Source organism: Colletes latitarsis, chromosome 6 (assembly GCF_051014445.1).
Source record: "Colletes latitarsis isolate SP2378_abdomen chromosome 6, iyColLati1, whole genome shotgun sequence".
In the NCBI taxonomy this organism is placed as follows: Eukaryota; Metazoa; Arthropoda; class Insecta; order Hymenoptera; family Colletidae; genus Colletes; species Colletes latitarsis.
The window spans coordinates 25,699,139-25,725,617 of NC_135139.1; the positions used below are offsets into that span (position 1 = coordinate 25,699,139).

General features: G+C 39.6%; 2 protein-coding genes across 9 annotated transcripts in view; one reads left to right on the plus strand and one right to left on the minus strand.

The window, feature by feature from the left end:
- The window catches only part of Ethr (ecdysis triggering hormone receptor), a 91,300-nt gene that overhangs the window by 53,238 nt on the left and 11,583 nt on the right, over nucleotides 1–26,479 (minus strand). For 6 of the 8 annotated variants that reach the window (XR_013079836.1, XR_013079835.1, XM_076766724.1 and 3 more), the window contains exon 2: nucleotides 3,628–3,769. Coding sequence is in view for 5 of the 8 variants with exons in the window: in XM_076766724.1 (XP_076622839.1) it covers nucleotides 3,628–3,751 (124 nt within the window). In the remaining 3 variants the exon portion in view is untranslated. Of the gene's footprint in view, nucleotides 1–3,622; nucleotides 3,770–6,039; nucleotides 6,125–10,748; nucleotides 10,921–26,479 lie in introns of those variants that run through there. The other 2 variants (XM_076766719.1, XM_076766726.1) reach the window with 2 other exon arrangements.
- On the plus strand, nucleotides 11,744–23,718 carry LOC143342365 (uncharacterized). Its single transcript, XM_076766158.1, has 8 exons — nucleotides 11,744–12,441; nucleotides 14,115–14,222; nucleotides 14,591–14,736; nucleotides 15,294–15,456; nucleotides 15,857–16,013; nucleotides 20,765–20,914; nucleotides 21,567–22,017; nucleotides 22,499–23,718. Exons 1-8 carry the CDS (start codon nucleotides 12,222–12,224, stop codon nucleotides 22,742–22,744), a joined length of 1,641 nt encoding a protein of 546 aa, XP_076622273.1. The 5' UTR covers nucleotides 11,744–12,221; the 3' UTR covers nucleotides 22,745–23,718.

A 26,479-nucleotide genomic window follows, 5' to 3' on the forward strand; every position in this document is an offset into this window, starting at 1 on the left:
ATGTATTTACGCACACGTTGCAACTGTCTGCCCATCAATACTAATTCAGTGAATAGTTTCTCACATCTGAAATCCGATTTGTGTCAACCTGCATACGATCTCAACTGCCGGGGCATTTTTATTTTCCAACCCATGTATACCTTTACACACAAACGAGGTAAAGAATAGACCTATCGCTAGTGGGATGAACGCTATCGCTGTACCATGAGTGTTTTATAACATAAGATACTCTCTTCCAAAGTGGAACAAAATGTTAAAAAGACCATGCATCAAATTGTAAGGGGATCCTCGTAAGAAGGCTTTAATCTTCGTAATGGTTTTAATGGGTCGATTAATGGCTAGCTTATGGTCACTGGTGGTCAACAGTGAGGTGGACATCGAGGTCAGCGGTCCAGTGAAGATCCAGAAATGGTCAAGAGGTGGGACCAATCGAAATAGTATTGTTCTCTAGACCAAGCGGTTCTTAGCTCTTCACATTGACATTGTCTCCCCACTCTTCGACTTCCCCACTCGAAGACTACCGCTGGACAAATTCTTCAGTACCCCTGGAGCATCCAGGGGAACCGGGTCTCGCGGGCCAAAGTCAGGCCATTCGTGGATCGCTGACCACTGGGGGGACCAGGAGTGACCAGGACTGACCAGGACTGACCAGGAGTGACCAGAACTGACCACTACTGACCAGTGCTGACCAGTGGAGATCCGATGACTGACCACTACTGACCACTACTGACCAGTGCCGGACCGTGATGACCAACGGTAAGAACTATTTAAAATTGCTCTCCCCTCTTCTATTCTATCGTCTGATACCAATTTCGCTTCAATAAACTGATTTTGCCATGCTTGTCTAACTGATGTTGCTATAATTTGAATATTTTCTTATTTTACAGCTGGCCCAGTGGTAACTCTCCTATGTGGTAACTATCCTATCCTACTGACCGCAAGTAGTAAGTCCACTCCACTTATTTGTATTCTATTATTTTTATTTGTTTGTTTCATGTGAATTCTATTTTATTTATCTATCTGATTTTATTTGGTTATTATGAATGTCCCTTTTCTCTGTTTCTATTTTTACATTGTTTGTCGAATTTATGTTATTGCTTTGATATGTATAATATTGCAGGATATAATAATGTATGTTCAATCATATACTATATTTGTTTCTATACAATTTCGGGTATTTTTATTCCACTGATTAGAATAAGATTTTTGTGGTTACGTTCTTGCTTGAATTCTCGTAATAATCTGCGGAGGTACTTGGTTTGATTCTTCCATTTCGTTTGATTGTTTGGGCTTGATTCAATTTGGGGTCTCGATCCAAGTTTCTTTCATTACTACGAATGTTCGTTTTGATATGTACAACACTGTGTTGATTCAATTTGGTGTCTCGATCCAAGTTTCTTTCAATATTACGAATGTTCGTTTTGATATGTATAACATGGTGTCGATGCATATACCATATTTGTTTCGATGACACTGATTAATATAAGATTTTTATTTTTATGTTTCAGCTTAAATTTCCTTCCATATCTCACTAATATAAATATTAGTTTTGATTTCAGTCTTTTAGATTAATCGCAAGGACACCGAGGGAGTACGTCACAACCGCCGAGGGACTTTTAATACCAAGTTAATTAGTTTTAAGCTTCGTCGCGAATCTTAAAATTAACGTCGAAGATTTCTTTATTATACGTATCTCCGCGTTGTACCAAGCAATTATTCATCAAGTAGCTTCTCTCTCGTTCGTTCCCTCGTTCCTAGCTTCGATCACCGCTGTTTCATCGATTGAAACATGTGATCGGCCGTGTATCTGGTCCGAAAGATCTAATCGCCTTCCCTTGGTAAGCTTGATTGAGGGAAAACGGCACTTCGCTGGAAGGTGTGGAGTTTCCGTATTCTGCGGAAACGCATACCTTCCAGCGGAAGTCGACCCCGTTTCAGGTACTCTCTCTTTTGTCAGACAACCTAAGTCGGGTCCTTCGGGCTCCCGGCGGGTTGCGTTGGAGAAATGGAGACCTCGACTCGGGGTTGCAGTTCTCTGTTTTCTTGTTGAGATCGAGTTAGCAAGGGCAGTAGGTTCGATCCTCGGATCCGCTGCACGGTTCAGCATCGCGTCGCGTCGAGTCGCGTATCCCACGATTTAGCTTCATCCCTCTTTTTAACCATATAATTGCTTGGTACAACATCCAAGGAACTTTGTTTCCTTCTATCGTCCGAATTTTAGATTCAACTTGACTAGACTTGAGCTTCGACGTTAATTTTAAGTCTCTAGTGTATCTGCGTATGCCAAGTAATTATTTAACAAGTAGCTTCACTCGACTCGTTCTCTCGTTTCTTGCTTCGGTCACCACTGTTTCGCGGAACGAAACATGTGATCGGCCGTCCAGTTTGTCCGAAAGATCTAGTCGCCTGCCAATGATAGATCGATTTCTAGAAATAGAAATCAATCTACCAAGGGTAGTGTCGATTCGATCCGAAGATCTGCTGCACGGTTCAGCATCGGGTCGCGTCGCGTCTCCCATAATTTAGCTTCATCCCTTTTTAAACAAAATAATTACTTGGCATGACTAGTTTCTAAGGATGTAAAAGGGAGATCGATGGAACTTGGTTTCCATCTATCTCCCTTCGGGTCTCCACTCGCAGCAACCTCCACGTGGTGAGACCTGGTAATCGGTGTCACCCACGATAGAAAAGTTATTCTTCGTGGGTGACACCGAGCTAATGGCTGCGAATTTAGAATTGTTTCTTGATATAATAAACGAGTTTAGATTTATAGTTAGGCAGATGTTTGGTTAGCCATTATGTTAGGCAGGTTATTGCTATTTGAAGACAAATTCTTTTGAAAATTCTTTCAACTCTCTTCGTTGGTTTCTCGACTAACGATTGTTGGTCACAGGAGTTCTTTATTAATGGAGGGTGGTTGGGAATCGGTTAGTGCAGGTCTCCTCTTATTATATAGTATCACTCTTAGCTGGGTAATGCAATTATTAATTGAAAACTAAATAATACTAGCAAATTGGCTACGATTCGCCTTGCATAAGTCATCATAAATATAGAGTTTCTTCGCTAGATTAGTTTGGATTCTCATTGATTCGTCAAAGATTCTAGAGTATTGTCAAAGACGAGGTATACGAGTAGATCTTTCACCCAACATATTTTTTCGGCCCATTTTTATGGGGTCTCGAAACTCCATTACCATTTTCGTGTCATTCGCAATATTACCAACAGATTCAGAAATAAATTTTAATCCCTTTCATAGTCAACTCACATGTATTTACGCACACAGTACAACTGTTTGCCTATCAATACTAATTCAGTGAATAGTTTCTCAACTGACCGCCATCCATGAGAAGAGACCACTAAAATCACCTCCGAATGTTCAGATCAGTACGTCAATCAGATTGGGCCACGAAAGTCCATAAGGTGAAAGGTCTACTCGTATATCTCATCTGTGCTTACACGTTGCTTTACGTGCATCTATACTTCTATAACATTATAAGGAATTTAGAAACTGATTTAAAGAAGTCGAGAAGCATTATTATCTGATTTCACCATGTTACTTTTCTTAGTTCCGTGTCCAAAAGCATAAAACAATGCAATTCGAGTAATTAAAAGTGGAACTTACTTTACCACGAATCGTTGAAACCGTGAATCGAAAGAAAATCGAAGGGCCAAAGATGTTCGTCATTAATGGGCGCCTCCGTGCCATCTCGCGTGAGGTCCCTGGACCGTAGTTGGTCAAGCAAGCTCCCATAGTCGCTGATCTCGATTCCTGATACAAAAGAAGGAATATTAGCAACGGAATAAGGGTAAGACGAGAAGCTCCGCCATAATGTAAAAGTTATTAAATACGAGCGTAACGAGGCAACCGCGAGCAAACTTTTAATTGGATACTTCCATCTAGCGATAATCTCTCGCGACGAGAAAACTCACCCAAAGTTGACTTCGTTCGGGGCAATTTTTTAACGGATTTCTCGATATCGTGGATTCGATTAAAGCGTTCGCGGATTTACCAGCGACTGTGGTAGGTCCACGGCGATCTCGAACAGCTTGGACTCGTCCGATTGACGAGTCGAGACTGCACTTGGAGCATTGTAAGCCCCCGGGTGACGCAACACCGAAGACATTTGTTGGGGCGTAAAAAAAACTGAATCGAACGCCAGGATTCGTGACCCCAATCGTCGTTTCATCAATGCGACAGAGTAAGTCCAGGTAAGTCCATCCCGAGGATCTTTAGAACTTCGGGTCATTTACGGCAGAGTGGATGTCGCAAAAATAAAATATTTTTTTAACAAATATACCACGAGGTTCGAATTCGTAAAAATAAATAAATAAACATGTACTTTTGCTGTACCATAATATTTTCTATCAATTTTAGAAACCTCGTATCAAGAAAAACAATGTCGAATTAATCTTATTTTAGATTCCCATGTGTTATTATAAATCGTGAAATTCCAGACTCCCCCCATTACCAAAATAAATATCGAGTCAGTGACGCGTCGTGGATGTAAGAAAAATGATGTACACTGGTCATGTTTGCCTCCAGCTCGAAACGATAAGAATTTCGTTTACAGAGAGGCATTTAACTTGTCATAAAGGATCGAGGAATGATTCATTGCGTCTTGTCAACCTGGAGTCACGGAGTCGAAACGATTGGCTCTATATTTCGCTGGAATCCGAGCTAACTATATAGGGAGCCCAGTGAAAAGAACTGTCAACCAGCTCGCGACGGTCACGTTTGACAAGGGCCTGCCGTTCACTGTCAACGTTCTCAACTGTAGCTATCAGTTTGGACCGTGTTTTTCTAGACACCCGTTTCCTAAAATCGACGACTTGATTTACGAGCTACCACCAGCCCGAACTTGTATCCCATGATTTATACGAGTTCTCGCGCGCGACGGTTCCGCTTCTGGAACTTTACGGAAAAGAACGCCCGTGAATATTATTTTTCTTGGCCCCCGGTTGCTCGTCGTATTTTTAAAAAAATCTGGCTTATTTCGTTCCGAGTTTCACGAATTGGACTACTCGACTTTGGCTGATTTTACTCCTTTGGTTATTCGATTTTTATAAATCCCAGAATCTTCGTTTTAATAATAGTCGACGAACTTTAAAATTAATGATTCGTTAGACCATTCGGAGCATAAGGGGAGGAGAAATTAAACTGTCGAACAAATTCAGCGCCCGAAATTCGCCACGGGTTTCCAGCTGCAATCGGGATACAGTGGAACGCTTAATTATTCGAATAAATCACGACACTCGTTGGAATCCAAATTTTTCGATAATCGGGTAACGCCGTTTCCTAACGTGGATTATTTATTTTTGAATATTTCGATTTCTCGTGGAACTGTACAGTCTTTTCACAAATTGTACCACAATCGTATCCAAATATAGTTCTTAATTTCGCTGGACAAAGCAACAATCGAAAACACAATCGTGAATTTTTTCCACGATAAGTGACCCGACGCTACATTTTTTTTTCAGGGATGCGAAGATTGACCGATACGCGAGAATTCAATTACGTCGGTCGTAATTCAGGGAAACTTGAACCACGGGTTCCCCCCGTCCAGAATTACGAGTCTTTCATAGCGCGAAACAATATTTACGGGGGCTTCCGCGAACCAATCAACCGTCGAAATGGAGTCCCAAACGTTGTTTCGGATAAATAAGGTTATTTGTAGGCAGCTCGGTGAACATTGGTTATCTCAGGACTCATTTTCACCGTGCAAATAAATCAATGATATTCTCTAGAAGACAGAATCGAGAAATACAGGACTCTTCGGATAGGTTCAACTCGTTATTTCACTATTTTTAATATTGTATAATATCATGTTAACAGGAGATAAGTCATTGGAAGATACTTGACAACTTACACCAAGCGTTTTTTATTACACTTGTATGTTACTTCTATTTGGAGATAGTTTTTTTATAAGCGGGGTAATTATTAATTACTCAATTATCACCCTAAACTGATAAGGAAGTGTAATATAAACAGTATAGAATAATTAATTAAAGCTAATTAATTAAATAATGCTAATTAATTACGTGGGATTTTTTCCCCCGGAGCGGTAACCCATCCCGCGCTGCACGCGGCCCGATGACGCTGCACTTCTGTGAACGGACGGTGAACCAGCGCCTCCAATGTTCCACCATCGCTGACAAGTCTTATCACTAATTTAAACCCTTAAATATCTCAATGTACGACAAAATAGACTTTTTCAAATAAGAAAATTTTTTTTTCTTTACAGCGAATTACTGTCTGCTATGAACCCCAAATCCTAAACCATATTTTTACTGTTTACGAATCAAATTTCATTTACCCAAAGAGCCAGAAATCGCGAGGAACTTTTGCCGGGCAATCTGAACGATTTTTATATTAAAAAAAAAGAGAAAATGACGGGTCAACGAATCTCCGCGGCGACGGAAAACGCATATTCGTCATCGGTCGCGTAGTTTCGCCGGAACCTCGTAAATTTCACGGGATCGCGGAACGTGGAAACGGACCACGGGCCCGCGATATATTGTCGCGGATTCGCCGAAGGATTTACAGAACGTCGGACAGACGTACGGATAAACAGACATCGTTCGTCCGCGCCTCGCGAACACCGAGAGGATATTCGAGGTTCGAGGAATACACAGCGTCTCCCTTTTAAAAGTTTCGCTGTTATTGTTGGTCCCGGGCCAACCAAAGTAATGCTCTCCGCGACGCAAATACATCAGCCGACTCCCCCTCGTGAATACATGCCGCCATTTTTGTCTCTCCTTTGAATTTTTCTCGTACGGTTCATACATTTTGAAAAAATTTACGTTTTGATGAAACATCCGTCGAAGAGAAATTTTTTTTTAAATAGTTTGCATCGTTTTCTAGTACAGTTTATTGTAAAGTAAATAGTTATGAGTTAAATAATTATTGGAAGTCATTTTAAAGCTAGTAAGCAAGAATAGAATAATAATACGAGAGAATTAATTCCGTTTGCGTAGAAATGTACGGACCATCGGGGTGTTAAGGTTAATAAGGAGGTCACAGGAAGTATATCAGTGTGACATTTGACCCCTGAGGAAGTTGGTTGGACGGGGCTTATGCCCGGAAGTCTCAATCAGTATCAACTGTCAGAATCCGGTCCGTGAAAGCCTCTAATATCTTAATCTTATTATGTTTACCTTATCACGAAGGACTGTTAAAGTGTCCTTTGGGTTGTGTTTGTCACTCATCGTGACAAAGACTTGACGGCAATTGTCCCGATAATAGGACAGTTAAAATAAAAATGTGGGTAGGATTTCAGGGATATGTCTATTCACCAAAAATGCTTATAATTGACCCCTGCAATCGAAAATAATTTTTCCAGAACGATTTGAAATTTTTGAATTTAATTGTTAATAACTTTTTAACGAAGCCTTCATCAACAAATTGGTATTCTTGATTTTCGTCTTATTTTGGCCTCTAGAATCCCCCATTAAAATTTTTCCCAGGCGTGGCCGAACACCCTGTATACGTTAATGTAAGTACAAGTTGTAATCAACGTGTATCACATTATATAGAAATAAATTACTCTGAAAATTAATTGTAAATAAACGAAACAGGTGAATAAATAACGACTTCATTCGTTAACATTTCTTCGATCCGGCGATGGTATTAAATTTTCAGAGTTAAAGTATTATATTGTTGGAATTGACAATTTAAAAAGAGACCTTCTTTTATATCTTTTTTGGGGGATCGTTGATTTTTACATTACCCTTCCCTTATTTTATTTATTTTGCAATTAAGAGAAACGAAACTTCGTATCGATAAAATTCCCTCGTAGATATTTTTTAAATACTTCTGCTCCGATATAAATCAATGATCGCGTTTCCCTATCTTCGATATGGTTAAACAAACGTTTGTTTGCAACTACGTACAAACCAGTGGCGCCAGCTAACGAGAATTCCTCGATCGAATACAGTTCGATAGCTGACTGATTTCTACTGCCACCTGCTTCATTAGCTTCGCGAAAGTGGCTCTTCTGCATTTCTACGAAGCACACGCTAATTTTACATTTCTTTCAAATATTAAATTCCTTCTTAAAAAAATTGAACGCTACGACGCGAGCTCAATTCGTTTAATTAAAACAGAAATTCCTGGTATTCCAAAGGAACTACAATTTTCAAAGCACAAGAAAACACCTCTCACATTTTAAGATTAAATTCACGTTTGTTGCTTGCATTAATTCCCTGTTCCGTAAATCCGTTGTTAAAGGGACCATCTAATAAAAATAATGCTAACTGAAAACAAATGTCTTCAAAAAAAAAAAGAAAAATAATAAAGCCGTTCCCCAGAAATATACATTATTCAACCAAATGAAATATACATATTCTTGCATATTGCTTTTTAACAAGTTATTCTCAGTAACTTTTCAACTAGTCCATTTTGAAATATTACCCCTAAGGAGTTAATATAATTTATAAAAGTCCCTCGAAATTCGAGTTACACGATTCTCTCCCATTAGTTTCATCCTCAAATTCGACTCTGGGGTTTTCGAGACGCAAACATCTCTGCGCCAACGTTACGTTTGCCATTTTGTGAACGCGACAGCGCTGTTTGCCGCGTTTAAGGGGCCATTACAAAACAACGACGCGGCAGCGGCAACTTTGCCTTACGTAAATAAATAAATCTCTTATTTCTGAGGGATTTCAGTTAAGAAGCACACTTCGTAAACACGATAGAGGGACGACTGTGGAAAGAACTCAAGGTAAAGTAGAAGTAATCATGTTCGCATTAGACTGGCACCCCTATATCCACGGCTTCTTACACGCAACGATCATTAGCGGGATAAAACAACACACCTGGTAGACATAACCATAACCTGCGCACACGATACGCGAAGCACAATAAGAGGAAAGCCACACACACACACACACACACAGGAACGAGATCTTAAAGATGAGCTACTGAGAATTCTGAGAACGAATAAGGTAATTGTACGCAATCCGAGTACAGTGGATGGGCAAATTGCTATGATCGCATAAAAGAAATTGCGTGATTGAAATTTCCGGCGGTATTATTATGGGACTCGAATACTTTCGAAACTGTTCACCCGATACTAAAACACTTTCTACCGCTCGACTTTCGATTTCAATTTATTAACAGAAATAAAATTCTTAATTCTTGTCAATAGAACGTGTGGTATTATTAGAAAGTAAAATAAGTACGAGATGAATACAGCGTGGAAACAGTAGAAAAATTTTCTGGAAATCGCGAACAGTAAAGTTCGACGAGGAGGAAAACAATTTGATTTGAATAAACGAGCGTGATTCTGAAGAAGGTGTTTTAAGGAAGAAGGAGTGCTCCTGACCCTGACGATGTTAGTTCCTCGACTTACGCTGGCTCGGCGAATTTTAATCCAGTTTACTGCACGCCCCCTAAATCTTCGACTCCTCTTTCTCGACACCCGGTACTCGTCGACTCCGACTGTCTCTCTGTTCGAGATTCTCCATAAAAAATGTGCAAAATGGTATCGTTAAACTTTAAAAAAAATTCTCTACTAATTTTAAGACCAGATAGTAAAATATCGTTCTATATCGAAAAGTATCGTCACGCGTTAATTGCATGCAGTATTTAATTTAGGTTCAATTTTCGATATCGATATCGTATAAACCGAGGTATCGGTAAAATTTCATTAATACGATGCAAGCAGCTTGCAAACGGAACTTTAATTACTCTTACGAGATTGGATTCCGTAATTACTTGAAATTGCTTTGGACTTATGAAATTTTACTTCTTATTTATGAGTATGACTAAAATTAGAAAAGTCCTGCAAGTTTTGTAATCGTAAATGGATTTTTCAAAATTTATTTTCAATATTGTACAGAGTCGCGTTTAGCTAATTTGGACAACTTCTTCAATTTTTCCTATCACACGAATTAACGAAGGATTATTTCTTAATTTTTTCCTCGAAAGTGCGTAGGATTTCGGGGGTATGTCTATTCACCAAAAATGACTGTAATTGACCTCTCTAACTAAAAATAATTTTTTCATAACGATTTGAAACTTTTCAATTTCGTCGAAAAATTTGTCTACCTGCTTGAATTTTTTTCTCGAAATTGGTTAAGATTTCAAGTGTATGTCTGTTCACCAAAAATGATTGTAATTGACCCCCCTAGCTAAAAATAATTTTTCTGAGACGATTTGAAATTTTTTAATTTATAGTGTAAGATCTACTCGTATACCTCGTCTGTGCTTTTGTGTTTCTCACATTTAATTCTCTCCGGTGATAAGAAGGATATATTCTCCTTTTCGAATACGCTATACATTGCCGTCGATCTAAAAAAAAAACAGATTTACGCTCGAGGGGAAAGTGGGTGGAAACGCAGAACAAAAACAGGTGCTACCTTGTTGATATTAAAATCGCTGACGCAAAGAATCTGATGAAACTGTTCGTATCAGTTGCGAGATAGAGGAACTGCGTGTACACGCCTTCCACGCGATTGTCAAACGGACGTACGCTTTTCAACTCGATGGCAGCTTCTGTTTATAGATCGACCGAAGATTTACCGTTTCCCAGTGCGTTTGCAAGTATGATTTCAATGACTCTTCCCCCCCGGAGGGAACGATAAGGACAAAGTCTCACTTGTGCGACGCACGGTGATAATTATCGCTAACCCTTTTGATTACAGAGGTTTGTCGAGGTTTGAGAAGGAAACGTAACACGCACAACACGATCGACTGTTAAAAAAATGAATTCTATACTAAAGAAAATTAATATACCCATATTACTTACTTTGGAGCAAAAGCAAACGGTGTTACGTCGCTAATTAACACGTTTAAACAATGTAACACAACGACAAACATTTATGTGCAATAAATACACACGACGAAGTCAATAAATTGAATTTTCCAGAGGATAGTAGAAACTTAAATTAACGTCTGCGTGAAAGGTGCACATCGTATTATCAATTTTATCTTATTTCCAGTTCTGCTTTACGATCGGGGAAATTTAATTATGAATATTTAGACGTAATCTTCGAATAACTGAAAATTCAATGGTACGTGTACGCGACACGCTCCCGGAGATCGAGTATCTCTTCAGCGAAGATTGATCGTTTCCAACGTGTACACGAGTGGGATTCGAGCCTAATTTCGACTCGAAGCCGCGAATTCCATACATTTTACGGCCGCGATGCGTTTAATCAGTCATCGCGCAGTTATGCAAGGGTAAGGTTGTGCAACAAGGATTTACAATCTTGTAGTCGATATGCTAACGAGCTTACACTTGGTTAAGAGGGGTTCTCACGTTACGAAAATTCAACCTCGAGGAACCCCCCTTGACCAAACACGTTCCCGGATTATCCTTGTTCACCTTTCCTCGATTAACTTGTAAAACAACGTTCGCTGAACCTCTCTGACAATAGGAATATTTATTACTCGTGCACATAAATATTGGCTACAGATACAAATTCGAATTATTAAATGTTCTTCAAAGATGGGAAATTTTTTAATTCGAAATATTATTGATATAATAAAAATTGTTAAATATAAGATTTAGCCACTATCTCGAGGGGTAAATTATTAATTAAATTCGACTGGATAATACGAAGATTAGTCGTGCAGGGAAGAAGGGTAAACCGTGGTGTCACGCGCCAAATACACAGTTAGGGGTGGGGACGCAACAAGGTCAACGCGAGAACGCCTGTCGCTCGGTCGATGAAGCCTAAAACCCTAGAAATTCTCATAATACATGTCGCATTGGCTTCTTTATAAAGCTGCCGGTTTTCACTACCAAGGTCTGCAGTGGAAGAAGAGCCGTCGAGGAACAGACCACACGCAACGTCCGCCGCCGCGTTCAGCCGCAAAACGAATCCTCGTTCGTGTATCTCGGCTACGCACGAGATCTCGTGCGTATCGCAGTTTCGCGATCGCGGCGCTGCAGTCGTCCCGCGACGTCCAGTGAGAGTTCAGTGAATATAATCGGCAACGAAAGGGGGACGAAAAAGGAAAAAAAAAACAAAGATCATAAAGCATCGAGGTTGCGCGGCTTAACGACTGGGAAAAACTCGCGCGCAATCAGCGCAGCGCTCTGTTATTAACGTACCTTTGCCGCTGCGCGTGAACGGTGCGCGTGAACGTGCGCGTACGTCGCGTTGCCAAATCGCGGGGATGCTTCGCGTGGGAACAAGGAAATCGTAGAGATTCGAAGAGAAAAAAAATACAGAGAGAAAGAAAGAGGATTAGCTGGGTAGAGTAACGGTCCCCGATGGCCAATTCGCGAACGCTATTGGCAATTATCGGAGTCCTCTGCGCGTGCACCTGCGGCGGGCGCACGGAATGCGGAAGTCACGCGCAGATCTCGCTGCTGACGAGCGTCCACGACGATCCGTCCTGCAGGAAATTGTCGCCAAGGGGCGTTCTCATGTACGAAGCCGCGAAGCTGCTCGCCGAGACTCACAATAACAAGTCCGGCGGACACGACATCGGTAACGAGATTTCCATTTTTCCTTTTTTCTTTTCTCTTCTTTTTCTTTTTATTCGCGTCGCCGTAATGGAAAGATTGCGGACGAAAACGGTGCCAAGGAAAATCGCTAGGATTCCCATTCGTCGCGTATCAACGTCATCTGGACGAGCGATCGTGAATTCAAATGAATCATTAGGAATCTTCCTAGACCATTAACCGGCGAAGATGAGTTAACCGGTCGTTTCGAGTTATCTTCGCGCGTCACGAATTAACGGTTCTTGAACGTTTGATAATCGCTCGTATCGAATGGCTAAAGGCGTCGTTTTGCACTTTATCCTCGAAGATATTGCGAATTCTTGATGTGTTTTTAATATTTTCTTGTCGAGCATCTTCAAACGTCAGAGCTCGGATGTATAGAGATCTCGTTATACGTTCAAGATTTACGAAACGACCGAGATTTTTATTTATGTCCTCGATTTGCCTCGATTGATTGCAAGTTTGAAAACAAAGGGGCAACGTTACGGAACATTCGGAAGAATAAATAGACGCGTTGAAAAACAATTAATTGGTACAGTCTGTACAATTTGCTTAATTGCAAATTCTTCAATGATAGATGATTAGATTAATTTTAAACAATCGGTAACTGGAAAACGGTATGCAACGTACAGACCTCGGGGTAATAATTAAGACCAATTAAACTGAAGATACGAGCAATGTTGTTAAGACCATTAGCAACTTCGAGTAGAAAAATTTAATTGACAAGGACACGACGATCGTGAATAGGCAGCGGATTATAACGATTCAGAATAGAAATGTTGTCATGATCGATCCTGTTCATATAGTAATTTACTCTTACGCGCAATAAAACCGCAAGAATCTCTGCTGACCTTACTCAAGTGCAATAATGCAGTTTAACGAGCGTGACGAAATTACGTTTATTTATTTACTTAACGGGTCAACGACCTTTAACGTTAGAGGTATACGATGTTGGATCGTTCATCTTAGGTATTTAATAGAAAAATTAATCTATCCCTGGAAAATCCCTGACCTCGCAGTTTTATTAAAGATGGTCCAAAAGAGTCGAGATAAAATTAATTGGCAGAATTTAATAAAGAACGGATGGGTGCGCCACATTCGTTGGGATTTTTGTTAACGCCGAGAGAAGTAATAACGTTAAAAGCTTCTGCAGTGGACATATTAATATCTGCGATATCCAAAAATGTAGCAGAACTCGCGATATCGGGTGTACGCAAATGAATAAATCGGCTCTTGTAAAGGATCGATTTATCCGAATTGGCAAAGTCGTTGACTAAATCCACACGTGCATTAACCTTTCGAGACACATTCGGTTCAAGATTATTAACGAATATGGCGTGTGGTTCTGGTTTAACCGGAATTTAGCACCGCGAGGGAAGATGCCAAAAAGTTAAGACGCTGCAGTACAAAGTTTGTACTTCAATTTTTCAATTGTACGTGCCAACCTTTTGGAAAGAAACCACTTTGGAAAAGGGAATTTAGTAGCGTAAATCAAATTTAATTGCATCGTTATTACGTTGCTTTTATATTTGTCGGAGGATCTCGAAAGATACGAGATTTCTGGAGGAACAGAGATTCTTAATTCGAGATTTTCAAAGAACCAGAGATTCGCAGACGCGATCAAAATCGATGGTGAATGGTTTTTTTTCGGTTTTCCAGACATGACTGTTGTGGACACGTGCGGTAGCATAACGGGCTCAATGAAAGCAGGAATGAAGGCTCTCGTAGCGGCTGACACCAACTGTTTGCAACCGCCTTACTACTTAGGTAAACGTTTGCACCGAGTAACTTTGAACATCGATCATAGAATTTTCCGTAACTAAAACGAACCCGTGAAAATTAAGACACCAATCCCGCGAACACTGCAGACAAATGGCACTATTTTTCGTTTCCGATGCGCTCTGAAGAGCCATCGAAGGAGAAATTCGAGTTTGGAGAACGATCGATCGAAAGCTTGTATCGGAATTTCTATCGCGCAAAAGCTATTCGAAGATTAATTTAAAATTATAACCGAAGCAAATTGCTCCGTTAAAAATGAGTTAACGTCGTGCTTGAGAATTTTAAAATTTTTAAAATTCTATTGTACTTTATGGATTCAGTAAATATACCGAGAAAAATGTTTTAAATTCTTGCAGGAATTATTGGGCCGAACACTGCAACGAACGCGGAAGCCGTGCATAAAATAACGTCGATTCTAAAGGTGCCGCATATCGTGAAGCACAAGTCGAACGCTCCGTTCCTTCATTATCTCGCGAAGGAATCCGATACTTATCTAGTTCAGGTAATAATTTCCATAGATATCGTCCGTTATACACAGCAGGAAAGTGCATGAATGTTTGAAAAGATATCGATAGCAATTTTACCCTATCCAAGTGTCTGAAGATCGTTTATTTTCTTTTATAAAAAAAAATGTCTATCACTTTATAATTCCAGAAATAACGTCTATATCGTACACTAGACGTGATTAGATTAATTTTTAACGGTAAATCTACTCCGTTAAAGTACACGGAAATCTACGTTCGTAGAAAGCTAGTCGTCTCAGCAGGTTGTAAAGATGGCGACAACGAGAACTGCAAACTTGCTTTTTCGCGCCATTCTACGTCTCGGTTTGCGTACAGAGTGCCCCACAACTCGTGGACACGATTTATAACAAAAAGTTTGTCGCTGTTTCGTCGAACGTTTAACCAATTTTTGCCAGCATTCGATAACGCGAGGAATTTGCGACGCGACTTTCGTGGACGTGCATTTCGCGGTCGTAAAGATTTTATTGGCCGTAAAAAAATAACGAGATTGCCTCAAAGGTTCATAATTCCCGTCTGAAATTCGATGTGGTTCCAGGGCGCACTGAAGGTCGCGGAGCAACTCAAGTGGAAATCATTTACGCTGGTGGCGAACGCCGACGACGACGGCGAGGACGACGCGCAAAACATCGCCAAAAAGCTGACGATGGCCGCCATTCAAAAGGGTCTCTGCGTGTTGGTGCACGACAGCGAGGACGACGGTGCGTCAACTTCTTTGTCGACAGAAACTGTTCTTGCAACGCGAAAATAATTCTAAAATTGGTCTCCGGAGGATTCGAATCGATTTCAAATTATAAATTAACGAAATGAATATAATTTAATCATGGACACTGTGGAAACGCAAGATTATACAGGGTGTCCGGCCACCCCTGGGAAAAATTTTATATACCAATTTGTTGATCGAGGCTTCGTTAAAAAGTTATTTAAAGTTGCGCCTGTAGATAGGAAATCTGCGTACAGCTGCGTGGTTCTCACTCAGCATGAGAAACTCTAGTTAGTGACGTGTCGACAGCCTTACAGTTTTCTGAGTGAGAACCACTAGCAGCTGTTCTCGTTAATGGTTGAGAAAAAAAAAATTAAATTATCCTCGTTTGTTTCCAGATTTGACGACACACATCGTGCATGTCGGCAAACCGGAAGATGGATTCTTCAGCAAACCCTCGAACTCCACCGTTCTGGTCCTCAGCGAGGGACGCCTCGAGGAACACTTGAAACACGTGAACTCGACGAACACTATACTGCTCCTAGAGGATTCCAGGTAATCCCAATACCAGTGTAAATTAATTTTCTATTCGGTATCATCTCCGTTTAAATTGCTTGAATTTCCACTTCGAGGGTGGACGAGGAGCAAAACCAATATAAAATATTATCTACCCCAACTTGCCGTCATTTTTCCAACGATTCTTATTCGCAGAATCGAACTAGTACGATTTTACGAAACTGTGCACCACGACACGTAAGGAATACTTGAAGTAAGATTTATTATAATCAGGGGTTGAGACAACCCTCTGTGAAGCTCCCGTTTCATCGATTCTGTTAATAAAAATATGAATTTGCGTAAAGATCCGCAGTCTAGTAATTAGAAACAAACAAGAGCCGTTGTCCTACTTATGTTTTTAGTTTTGTCGTCCTCCGTTTTGCTCTATGGCGCTGGTGTCGATCGGTACAAGGTCCGCCGCTTGTACGTTAAATATTTTTTTTTCTTCCTTTCATGGACTTTGTTACATTGAAAATTCTCGACCACGTTATCGTTTATATAATAGTAACGCGAGTCTGTGCTCCTTCGCCTTATATATTTTCTTAATGTTTAAACGGCGATACGCGTAGGATGAGTATTCCACCATCGGAGGAAAAGAAAAATATATCGGAATTGGGAGCAAGGATGTAATTCAATTGCCGGGAGTTCGAAACCGCCACGTTCGCGCGATAAACGTAAATTTATTAAAAACATAACTGGAAGATCGCTCCTAAATTGGTTATAGAATCGTTCGAGGGAACTAAAATAATTTTTATCCCAGAAAAAGATAAATGGTTGGAAGACATTTTTGTTTTAAAGGACAAACGTGGTATAGTGATAGAATATTTGCAACCAAACGATATTTGATGTACTGTTTTTTTGAGGCGAAGGTCTCAGATGAACCAAGATGGCGACGGTCTTGATACTTTTATCGAGTCTCTAGCCTGTTTAACGCGTTTGATAATAATTTGAGTAATCATTTAGACTCGACAATCATCGATTAAGAAAAGAAAAGTAAGGCTGACGTAAGTCGAGTGTCGCTGATTAAATTGGTCCCGAAGGATTAATCGTTTAATCGCGATGACGATACGCGATCGGTAGCGATGTTCACAAATCACTTCGGACAGTGGATCGTTACGTAAGAATCGTCTATTAATACAGTGGAACTCCTATTATATCCGGTCGATTAACGCGTGAATCACGTCGCGTTAAAGACAAAAGTTTTCACGAAGGAATCGCGTAGACGTAACGAGTTTACAGTTAATCGTGGCTCGTGTGATAAATATCGATACGTAACCAGTTCGGATGTCAGTTCCAGGAAGCTGTCGGGACGACAAATAAAAATGCAACGGGGCAAAAAACCACGATTAACGACGAATCGAAACCAACGGAGTCAGGGATTTCCTGTTCGCGATTCGACGCGGCTGATCTTTTACTTTTTACTCCTTTTTTTCGTTTTCGTCCATGCAAATCGGAAAATTTATACGCGCAACAATGTGATGCAAAGTTACGACGGCTCTCGTTGTTCTCTCGAGCATTGTAAGTATCGCGATCAAGGCTATTTTAGATCGTTTTATGCAAAAAGTTGCGAGTTCTTTGCACGGATCGAACGAACGGATATTTTCGAAAAAAAATATCCAATCAATGAGAGCGTAACGTTTAACAAAAGCATAAAACAGTTGATTCCATAATGCACGCCTCGTAAAACGAAGAATTATGATCGCGGAGAATGGGAGCGCTGATTCCGTAATTACGCGATAACTAAAGGGTAAGTGGAAAACGATGGAAATCGCGATTTCGTGCACGCGATTTGCCAAGTAAATGTTAACAAATAGCTTCTAATTTACGATCTTGATGCTAGACTTGTCAATTGGGGGGCTTAAAAATTACTTGTTTTGCCATTTGCGATACCTTTCGTAATAATTATTTCGAGTGGATTTTAATGCAAACAACCTTTTAGGTGAGAACCACTAGCAGCTATTCGCAGGTTGCCATCTTACAGGCGCAACTTAAACGTTTCCTACGATTTTGGCCCCTAGAATCTCCCATTTAAATTTTGGAAGAGGTGGCTAAATACCCTGTATAGATATAAGATGGATTATAGAGGCTTAAATTACAAATAATATTGAAAAATCTTTTTCGCGAATTTTTTGCGCTCCGTGTATTCAAGATACAGAGATCGAGCTTTTCTATTTTCTCTCGTAGCAAAACTAGACGACGACTAATGCGTTACGACAGCCGAGCAACACCACGGTTTGCACATTATGCGATTTACCTACTTTGCCACTGGTTCGTGTTCAGTGAAATCTGATAAAAATCGAAGCATCGCCAGTTGCGGTCACACTCGTATTCGTACACTATAATTTACTATAAACGCGAAAAGATGCTTCCCACGAATTGTTTCCATTTTTATCGAACGTTATTTATTACACTTTTTTTCATTTTACGAAAGCTTTTTTTTCGTTTATAGGGAAACCACCCCTTATATCAGAGGCATCCATTCAAAATCTGAATGCAACGTTGTTCGAATATTGAAAATTTCTAATTTAAAATATTCGCCTCGAATCAATGAAATTTAGAAAACTTGATTTCATTAGGCCCGCGTCGTGTTATACGTTTCGGTTGATTTGTCGTAACTATTATTCAGCGGCTGACTAATAGTGCAGTCGTGCATGAAATAACTAACTAATATCTGTACGTGGAAAAATGATCAGCGACTACATGACTCGTTCTTTGAATATGTAACGAAGGCACAATTATGTATCGAGATCAAATAAAACATAATATAACGCGATTTCCAGTGTCGTCTGGTGACTGATAAAACGTAACAATTTATTAAACATTTGTTTTACTCCACTGACTATAATCGATTTCATGTATTCCTATAAATCAGAATACATAGATTTTTGATATATACTAATTTCACACTACGCTAAATACTAAGTGATTCATCGTCGAGAGTTAATCGATCGAGAACTCGATAGTGTGCGACCTACAAAGAACGACTACAAATGTGTTAATTGATACGTTTCGAGAAATAAGAAAGACGTATGTGATACATCGTCCATTTTGTATCCATATTAATGAGTCATTCAATGTTTAATATTTCTCTGCTTGAATTCACATTTTCTGGAACTATATTGATAATTTGATCCCCCATAATATATGTATTGTTATTTGGACCAGGATGTTACATCGACATCATTTTATCTAAACTTCCTATGGAGTTCCTGATGACGCCGATATGAACGCGATGAAATATGGATCAATGCCCCTATTTCTTCAGATTTTTTATTAAATCGTATTTATCTCACTTTTGACCAAATTTATAAAATTTATTTACTCTCATAATACTTGCTAAATACACTTAAAATGTTTAGAACAGTTCAAATTACAAAACTAGATTTTTAGAAAAAATTTAAAAACTTGGAAGACCAAAAAAGCCTATAAAAGTAGTACTAAAATAGTGAAAAGAAGACGAACAATAACTGTTTTTAAAGAACAACACGATTCATTGCTGAAGATAATTATTCGAGAATATCTTAATTAATCTATTATGAATAAACGTCTCTACGATAATAATATTTGCTTCAACATCCACCCGGTTCGTAAGTATAAAACCGTTTAACCGTGGATCGTTGACAAAAGACGTATCATCGTATTTCACCGTGAAACACGTTTTAAATAGAAAAAAGACAATCAAAAAAATGGCATCTTTCATATTCACGCTGGTCTGCCAATACTGGTTACATTCGCGTGTTGTATCTAATCACCCGTGTTTAAATTCAATCTATGTAATCATTAAACACGCCGATTACTATTCATGAAAACAGATTTAAACGTGTAATTATCATCTCTTGCATGTAATGCTGTTCGTGATAGAAATACCACTGTTTACGCACGCAAACGGTACACGCAATTACCGAGTTCATTAGCACATCCCCACCGTTCCATTATTCCATTAACAACCGCTACAATTGAAAAACCACGCCTCCTAATATCGTTTTATAGCTCGATCGAATCACGGATCTACACGCGTCTTTCGATCCGGAACGGAAACATTTAAAAAATATTTTGTCAATAATTAAAAATATATTCTCGATTATTTAGAAGGGGGGATAAAATATGTTTTTCACGGAATCCGACGATTACGATTTCTGAATCAGATTCTGTTACTTTTGCACCGTTAAGCTTCGAGATCAATTAAGTATAATTTGACTTTACCTTCGAAGAAGATATTTAGATTTTATCATTCGAGGCTAAATAATATTACCAGTTACAAACTGAACTCCAAGATATCTCCATTGTACGATCTTTCTTTTTTTTACGATGTTTTTTAAATCGCGCTCGTTCGATCACAATCTTTTATGATTCTTACTACCTCTTAAAGCCACCTGTTTCTCGAGAAATGGAGCTCTGTTGATCTCTTCGATCCCTCATTTTTATCCCATAGTATTTATGATTCTAGAAATTTATCATCACACTGACTTAATTTTTACAAGAAATATAAGAAATTTTATAGCCCCTTTTTAGAGATTTATATTTTATCGTATTCAAAATATGACGTAAGAGTATTTTAATTGTGTAAAATATCCTGTGAATGGGGCGCTTGCGAGAGAGTTAAGAGCGTAGCCCTCTGGTGGCGAGTACGAGAAGCGATGCACCCCAATTTTTGTTTTTTCACCATTATACGTTTTCTCGAGTATCTATCGTTCGAATTCCTTTAAAAATTCGTACTCCAAAGGGTTAACGAGTTCTGAATTTTCGGTTAGAAACGAATTTGCGGGACTGGAGGCGAGAGTGGAGAAATCTAAATGGTGGTCTGGCAAGGACAGCGGAGAGTACGACGCGGAGGAACTGAGGGAGGTCAGGTGGCTCGAAGACGCGATAAAAATCTACGCGAAAGCATTGGAAACATTGTGGTAAACACGACAGTGTCGATAGTCGTTAATCATTTGCCTCGCGTAGAAAGTTGCAACAAGGGTGTAATAACGTGAACTATACGATCGTGGAATTACTGAAACGACGCGTCAGATGCGAAAATGTCGGGCTGAGAGAAATCACCGACCGTCGTTTAAAAATTACATTTGCAGAAATTAATTGCAGCGATAAATTGATCCGTGGAGACGATCGACGGTATACTAATTGCCTCGATTACCGCGGTTTCGAATACAAATTACGGAGCTTGCCGGGTACTTTTTACGATATACATTACGAAACAATTATATTAATTCGCGTCGAGCGCGTTACAATCAGATTAATTGACTGTTATTGCAATAATTCGCAAGTTTAAAATCAATCAATTAACCCGTGGATTAACGTGCTCGAAATTGTACGCTTCTAAGTTCCAACTCGATTTTTTTTTAATTTTTCTACAAGAACCGGCACTTGAATGAAACGTGCAATTTTTTACGAAACACATTAGAAGTATGGATAAAGTAAATGGCGTAAGTTGTCTCGTTCAGAATTCCGAGCATGTTCACCAAACGTGTTTTTAAATATTAGACAAACCAGATCCATTACGTGCATCGTATCCCGATCGAGTAAATTCATTATTTCGTCCACCCTTATTAGCAAGAAAAAAAAGTGCAAGAACCAGGTGAACGCCGTGGACTGGAACAACGTCCTGTCGAACGTCCTGGCGGATTACGCAAAGGAATCGCAATCGACACCCATGTCTCTCGAGCTATCGATGAAAGTAAAGGCCGCTGAGCTGCAGACACTCGGCTCATTGGTCGTTCATAAAAACAAAGTGTCGTTGCACTGGGGCGACGAGAAGTCCGAGGAGAAGGACGACGATGACGACGACGACGACGACGATGACGACGACGATGACGACGACGACGACGAGAAACACGCCAAGAACGAAATGCCAGCAGCCTTTAAGAAACTGATCGGCAAGGAAAAGGGTACGCGAACAGGCTGTGCTACCACCGCCAAGGAGATAAAGTTACTCCACGAGGAGGACGACGAGGCAGCGCAGGTCCTCGTCTCCGAGATGGACGACAACGAATGGTGGACCATGGTTAGTAAAATTCGAAATCGTTGGAAAATTTAGAAAATCAATTTTTAATTACGAGAGTAGTGCTACTGACCGCGACTGGCGCGTTTCACTCAGGGGAATAGGGGGTTCACCGCCTTTTCGACCAATAGCGACGATGGGATCGAGAGTAGGAGGGATCCACGCATCAATCGGACCCGCATTCCTTTCACTAGCCAACTTCTCGCGGGCACACAGTACTCTGAATGAGTCATTTGTTTATCTTAACTTGGAATTTTTGGTATCAAAGGGGGGAAACGCTAAACACTGAAACGGTGGCACGTAATTCCTTCCATTTTATGGGTTTTTGATTATCATTATGTAATGTAATGTGCCAACATCTCCTCTTCCACTAGTACACTGATGAGATATTTACCTTTGAGGAGCTTGGAAACTATGAAAGTTGAGAACATTCAACAGTACAACTTATTTATGAACTGATAACTTTTGTTATAAATTACGACAGGTTGGCACGGTGAGCGGCGTGGGCATCGCGATGTTCGTCGTCGGTATTTTAGCGGTTTATGTGGTCTACACGAACATCCGAGGTCCAGTGGCGCCGAAAAACGCTCGAATCGAACGAGACACCAGCCTGCGACGAGTGGGCAGCGACAGAGAAACGCCTGTACGCATTCCAAGGCACACTCGTACTTTGCAGAGGAGGGATAGCAACAGAAGCATCAGGAGCACCATTTCCGAAAAGAGCGTTTGAAGCGATTCCGACGGGTCGACAAACTACAGAAAGATCGATTATGGGAATATTCGAGCAAGTTTGGAACGGTTCGAATCGGTTCGATTCGGATCGGTTTGGACGAGCGTGAACTAGTTTGGACTTGTTTGCTTCGATTTGATCGCGTTGGGTTTTCTTTTCGATTCGATTGGTTCGGTTGAAACTGGCACGATTCGAATCGGTTTTGTTTCCTTTTGCTTAGTTTTGACGCGTTTACGATCGACTCGGATCGAGTTCTAGTTTGTTCGGATCCATTTAAATTGGTTTTATTCGAATCTGACGTAGTTCGAACCGATTCGGATCGGTTCAAATTGATTCCTTTCGATTCGAATCGATCCGATTTGGTTCCAACTATCCTGAATCCAATTAGGTTCGATCCGATCGCATTGAACATTTTGTTTACGCTTTCGAACCCGTTTTTGGTCGATTCGATCGGTTTCGAACGAACATTCGAGTATTTCTCGTTGGTGTGCTCGAATCTGTCCAAGTTTTCGATCGTATCGACCATCTTTTCTGCGAAAACTCTAGTCAAGAAATCGCGAGAATACCCCCGAAACGAAATGTAAATATTAATTTTCTGGTTTCTCTATTTCTCTTTTTCGATTCTCGCGGTTTCGTCAATGAAAATCAAAAATGGTACACGTACTGGTATGGTATACACAGTTCTGTACATAGGTAGGTATAAATCTTTGAAAAATAATTCGTACTTTAAACGTTTCTCCGCAAAGAAATTTGTCGAGGAACCTTGGAGTATCAATCATCATTCTGACGATGGAATTAAAGGAAATCGACGTCTTCGATTTCGTAAAAAATTTCTAAAAAAAAAAAATGTTAAATGTTCTTTTAATTCCGTTGGCGACCGGAAATACTGTGTTTATGTACGAAAGTCGCCAACGTCGACGAACTTTAAGTGTACGACATTCTGTAATAAATTCAATAAACGCTACCCAGATGAACTCGTGTTTATTGTAACGAGGCTTGACGAATGGTGCTCGATATCTGATAAATTCTGCGCGAAATGTTTGCTCGAAGTAAGCACGAACAGTAGCGTATCGACAAACGTACAATTTGTAAACGAGTTTGCACCGTCCATTATGCATAATGTATGCGCATAATGGGTGCAGATTATCAAAGCACGCGCACTCGTCTCAGAGCATATGCCGTTCTCGTTTTCGCCATTTCTTCCTACGATTCGAAACACAGCCCCTGCTGTACATACCAACGACAATATAGAATTTTTTCGTGGGCCAAAATACCTTTCAAAATATCGACTTTCTTTGCAAAATTAAAAAAACGATAATTAAGAAAATTATTCACATCGAAATTCGCGCGAATAAAATTGTTTGAAATATCAAATTTGGCCCTCAAGATTTTGTCGAAATCTGGGAGAGTTATTTTATGAAATTGACTCGTTGCGTTTTACGAGAAAAATTATTCTATGCAATTTTCTAAGGAATCAAAATTTGATGTCCCGAAAAATACTGGTAAGTAATTTTATTCAAATTTCCGTATTATGAAATTGCTCGAACGTCGCCTCTTTTGTGGGATCTCTAAAAATTGGGAAACGGTGGTTATCAGCGGTGAATTGTTTCGTAAACTCGTGGCCTCTCGTTTCGTGGAAGACTCTTGGCTCGAAAGTATCGCGTTGAGAGTAGGAAACGGAGAAAAAAGCAAAAGGCAACGAACTGTTTACGACCAAGGATACGAGTGACGATGGCGATGGGATTTATAGGAACGACCTTGGGATTTCTTTTTAATTTTCGAGATTATCAGTCGCGAAACGAGACGTCAACGCGACACTTCCGGCAACGAGGAAGCGGCGAGCGCACCGACCAATAATGGCAGGGTAAAGTTGCCGCGGATGTGATGAATTAAGATTGTAAAATAGGGTTATGCCCAGCGAGGAGAGACGGACAGATACCAACTATTGTTCTCACCACTTGACCCAATCAGACGTTCAATCAAGGTTATGTAACACGCAAAATACTCCACCGACGACGATCGCTATCGCGTCAACACGACGCAGATAACGAGGAAGGGGACTGCCTATCACGATAAAAAAAACAAAATTGGACAGAAATTATTCCGACAAATATAACAAAAAATAATAAAAACGACGTTCGTTGGGTAAATCGTTTACTGAAGTTACCCTCTGTTTACACGACGCCATCTTGATTTCGAGTACACTTCCTAAAAGTGAAAACTCCATTTAGGGATCCAGTATTTATAAACTCAAGTTCACGCGCGGAAATCGAAACAGAATTTGTAACTTTCGAGACACCTGATATTTTTGTTCGAAACGATCAACTAATTTTACGAGATAAATAACGTCTTAATTTTGACTAACTTCTTTAACGTTGAGTCCAAAAATTAACGCCCGTTTGCAACTCCTCGGCGAAAAAAAATTTTTCAAATCGTTCTAAAAAAAATATTTTCGGCTGCGGGGGTCAATTACAATCATTTTTGGTCATTAGACATACCCTCGTAATCCTAACCAGTTGCAAGAAAAAAATTCGAGAAGGTGTGAAATTTTTCGACGAAATTAAAATATTTCAAATCGTTCTGAAAAAAATACTGTTAGCTGTGGGGGTCAATTACAATCATTTTTCGTCATTAGACATACCCTCGAAATCCTACTCAGTTTCGAGAAAAAAATTTCTTACCGAAAATATAATTTTAGGCCCAGAAATGTCTGCCCGAATTTTCATGCGAATCTTTAAAACGTCATAACTTCTGAACGGATTGAACGATTTTAATGTTTAAAAAAGCAAACTACGCGTATTTTGATAAAGAATATATAGAAATCGCAAAAGTATTCGAAAAGTTGGTCCCTGACCTCGCAAAATGAGAAAAACCCCATAAAAATGGTCTAATCTTCAAACAGTCATAACTCCTACAATTGTAAATATATTTCAATGAAACTTTTTTCTGAAGTAGAGCTCATAGGTACCTACAAAAAAGTATTAGACAACTTTTCTGTAGGGTGTCAAATAAAATTACTAAAAATGAAAAACGAATTTTTAAGAAAAATCGACAGGGGGTAGGTGCTTAAATTTTTCGACGAAAAAAAAAATTTTTAATTAATTCTAAAAAAAATTATTTTAATTTAAATAAATTAATAATTCAGTTTATCGAATGAACTTCGATCTAAAAATTTTTCGAAGTGAAATAAATAAATCCCCCTTACATGGTCCCAATTTCGAAGAAAAACGATATAGAAACAGCAGTGCATCCACGCCACTGTACTCCTTTTTTTATTGGAGAATTTCTGTAGCGATTCTCGTTGTTTCCAACGAATAAGCGCACACCTGTTGCACGCTGCAGCAGAAGTAATCTGTTCGTAACGATTAATATCCTGTTTATTGCCACTGGTGAATATCAACGAAGGCAACACGGTCTCAAAATGAGAGTTACATTGAGAAACCATCCCCTCGAATTACTAAACTATCCAACTTGAATGCTTTAATTACAAAATTTGGTTATGGTGCCATCGTTCACGTAAATTGAAGATTTGTTTCGTCCTAGCCACATTCTCGGTTGGATTACAAAATGTCGTTTACTATTTTGAAACACGTCCAAGTAGGTTAGAGATTCGAGACATCCTCTTGGAACGTTCAAATAAATTACAGACTCGATTCTCTCTACTATACACTTTCCTAACTTGACCAACCACGACACAAATTTAGCTCGAACCCCTCTATCGTTTAGACAAGCTAT

What these genes read in the sequence shown, in the direction of transcription:
- LOC143342365 (XM_076766158.1), top strand. Translation starts at nt 12,222, where the DNA reads ATGGCCAATTCGCGAACGCTATTGGCAATTATCGGAGTCCTCTGCGCG. An exon ending in CTGCTCCTAGAGGATTCCAG is followed by an intron (nt 16,014 to 20,764) that starts GTAATCCCAATA and finishes ATTTTCGGTTAG; the next exon opens with AAACGAATTTGCGGGACTGG. An exon ending in ACAACGAATGGTGGACCATG is followed by an intron (nt 22,018 to 22,498) that starts GTTAGTAAAATT and finishes AAATTACGACAG; the next exon opens with GTTGGCACGGTGAGCGGCGT.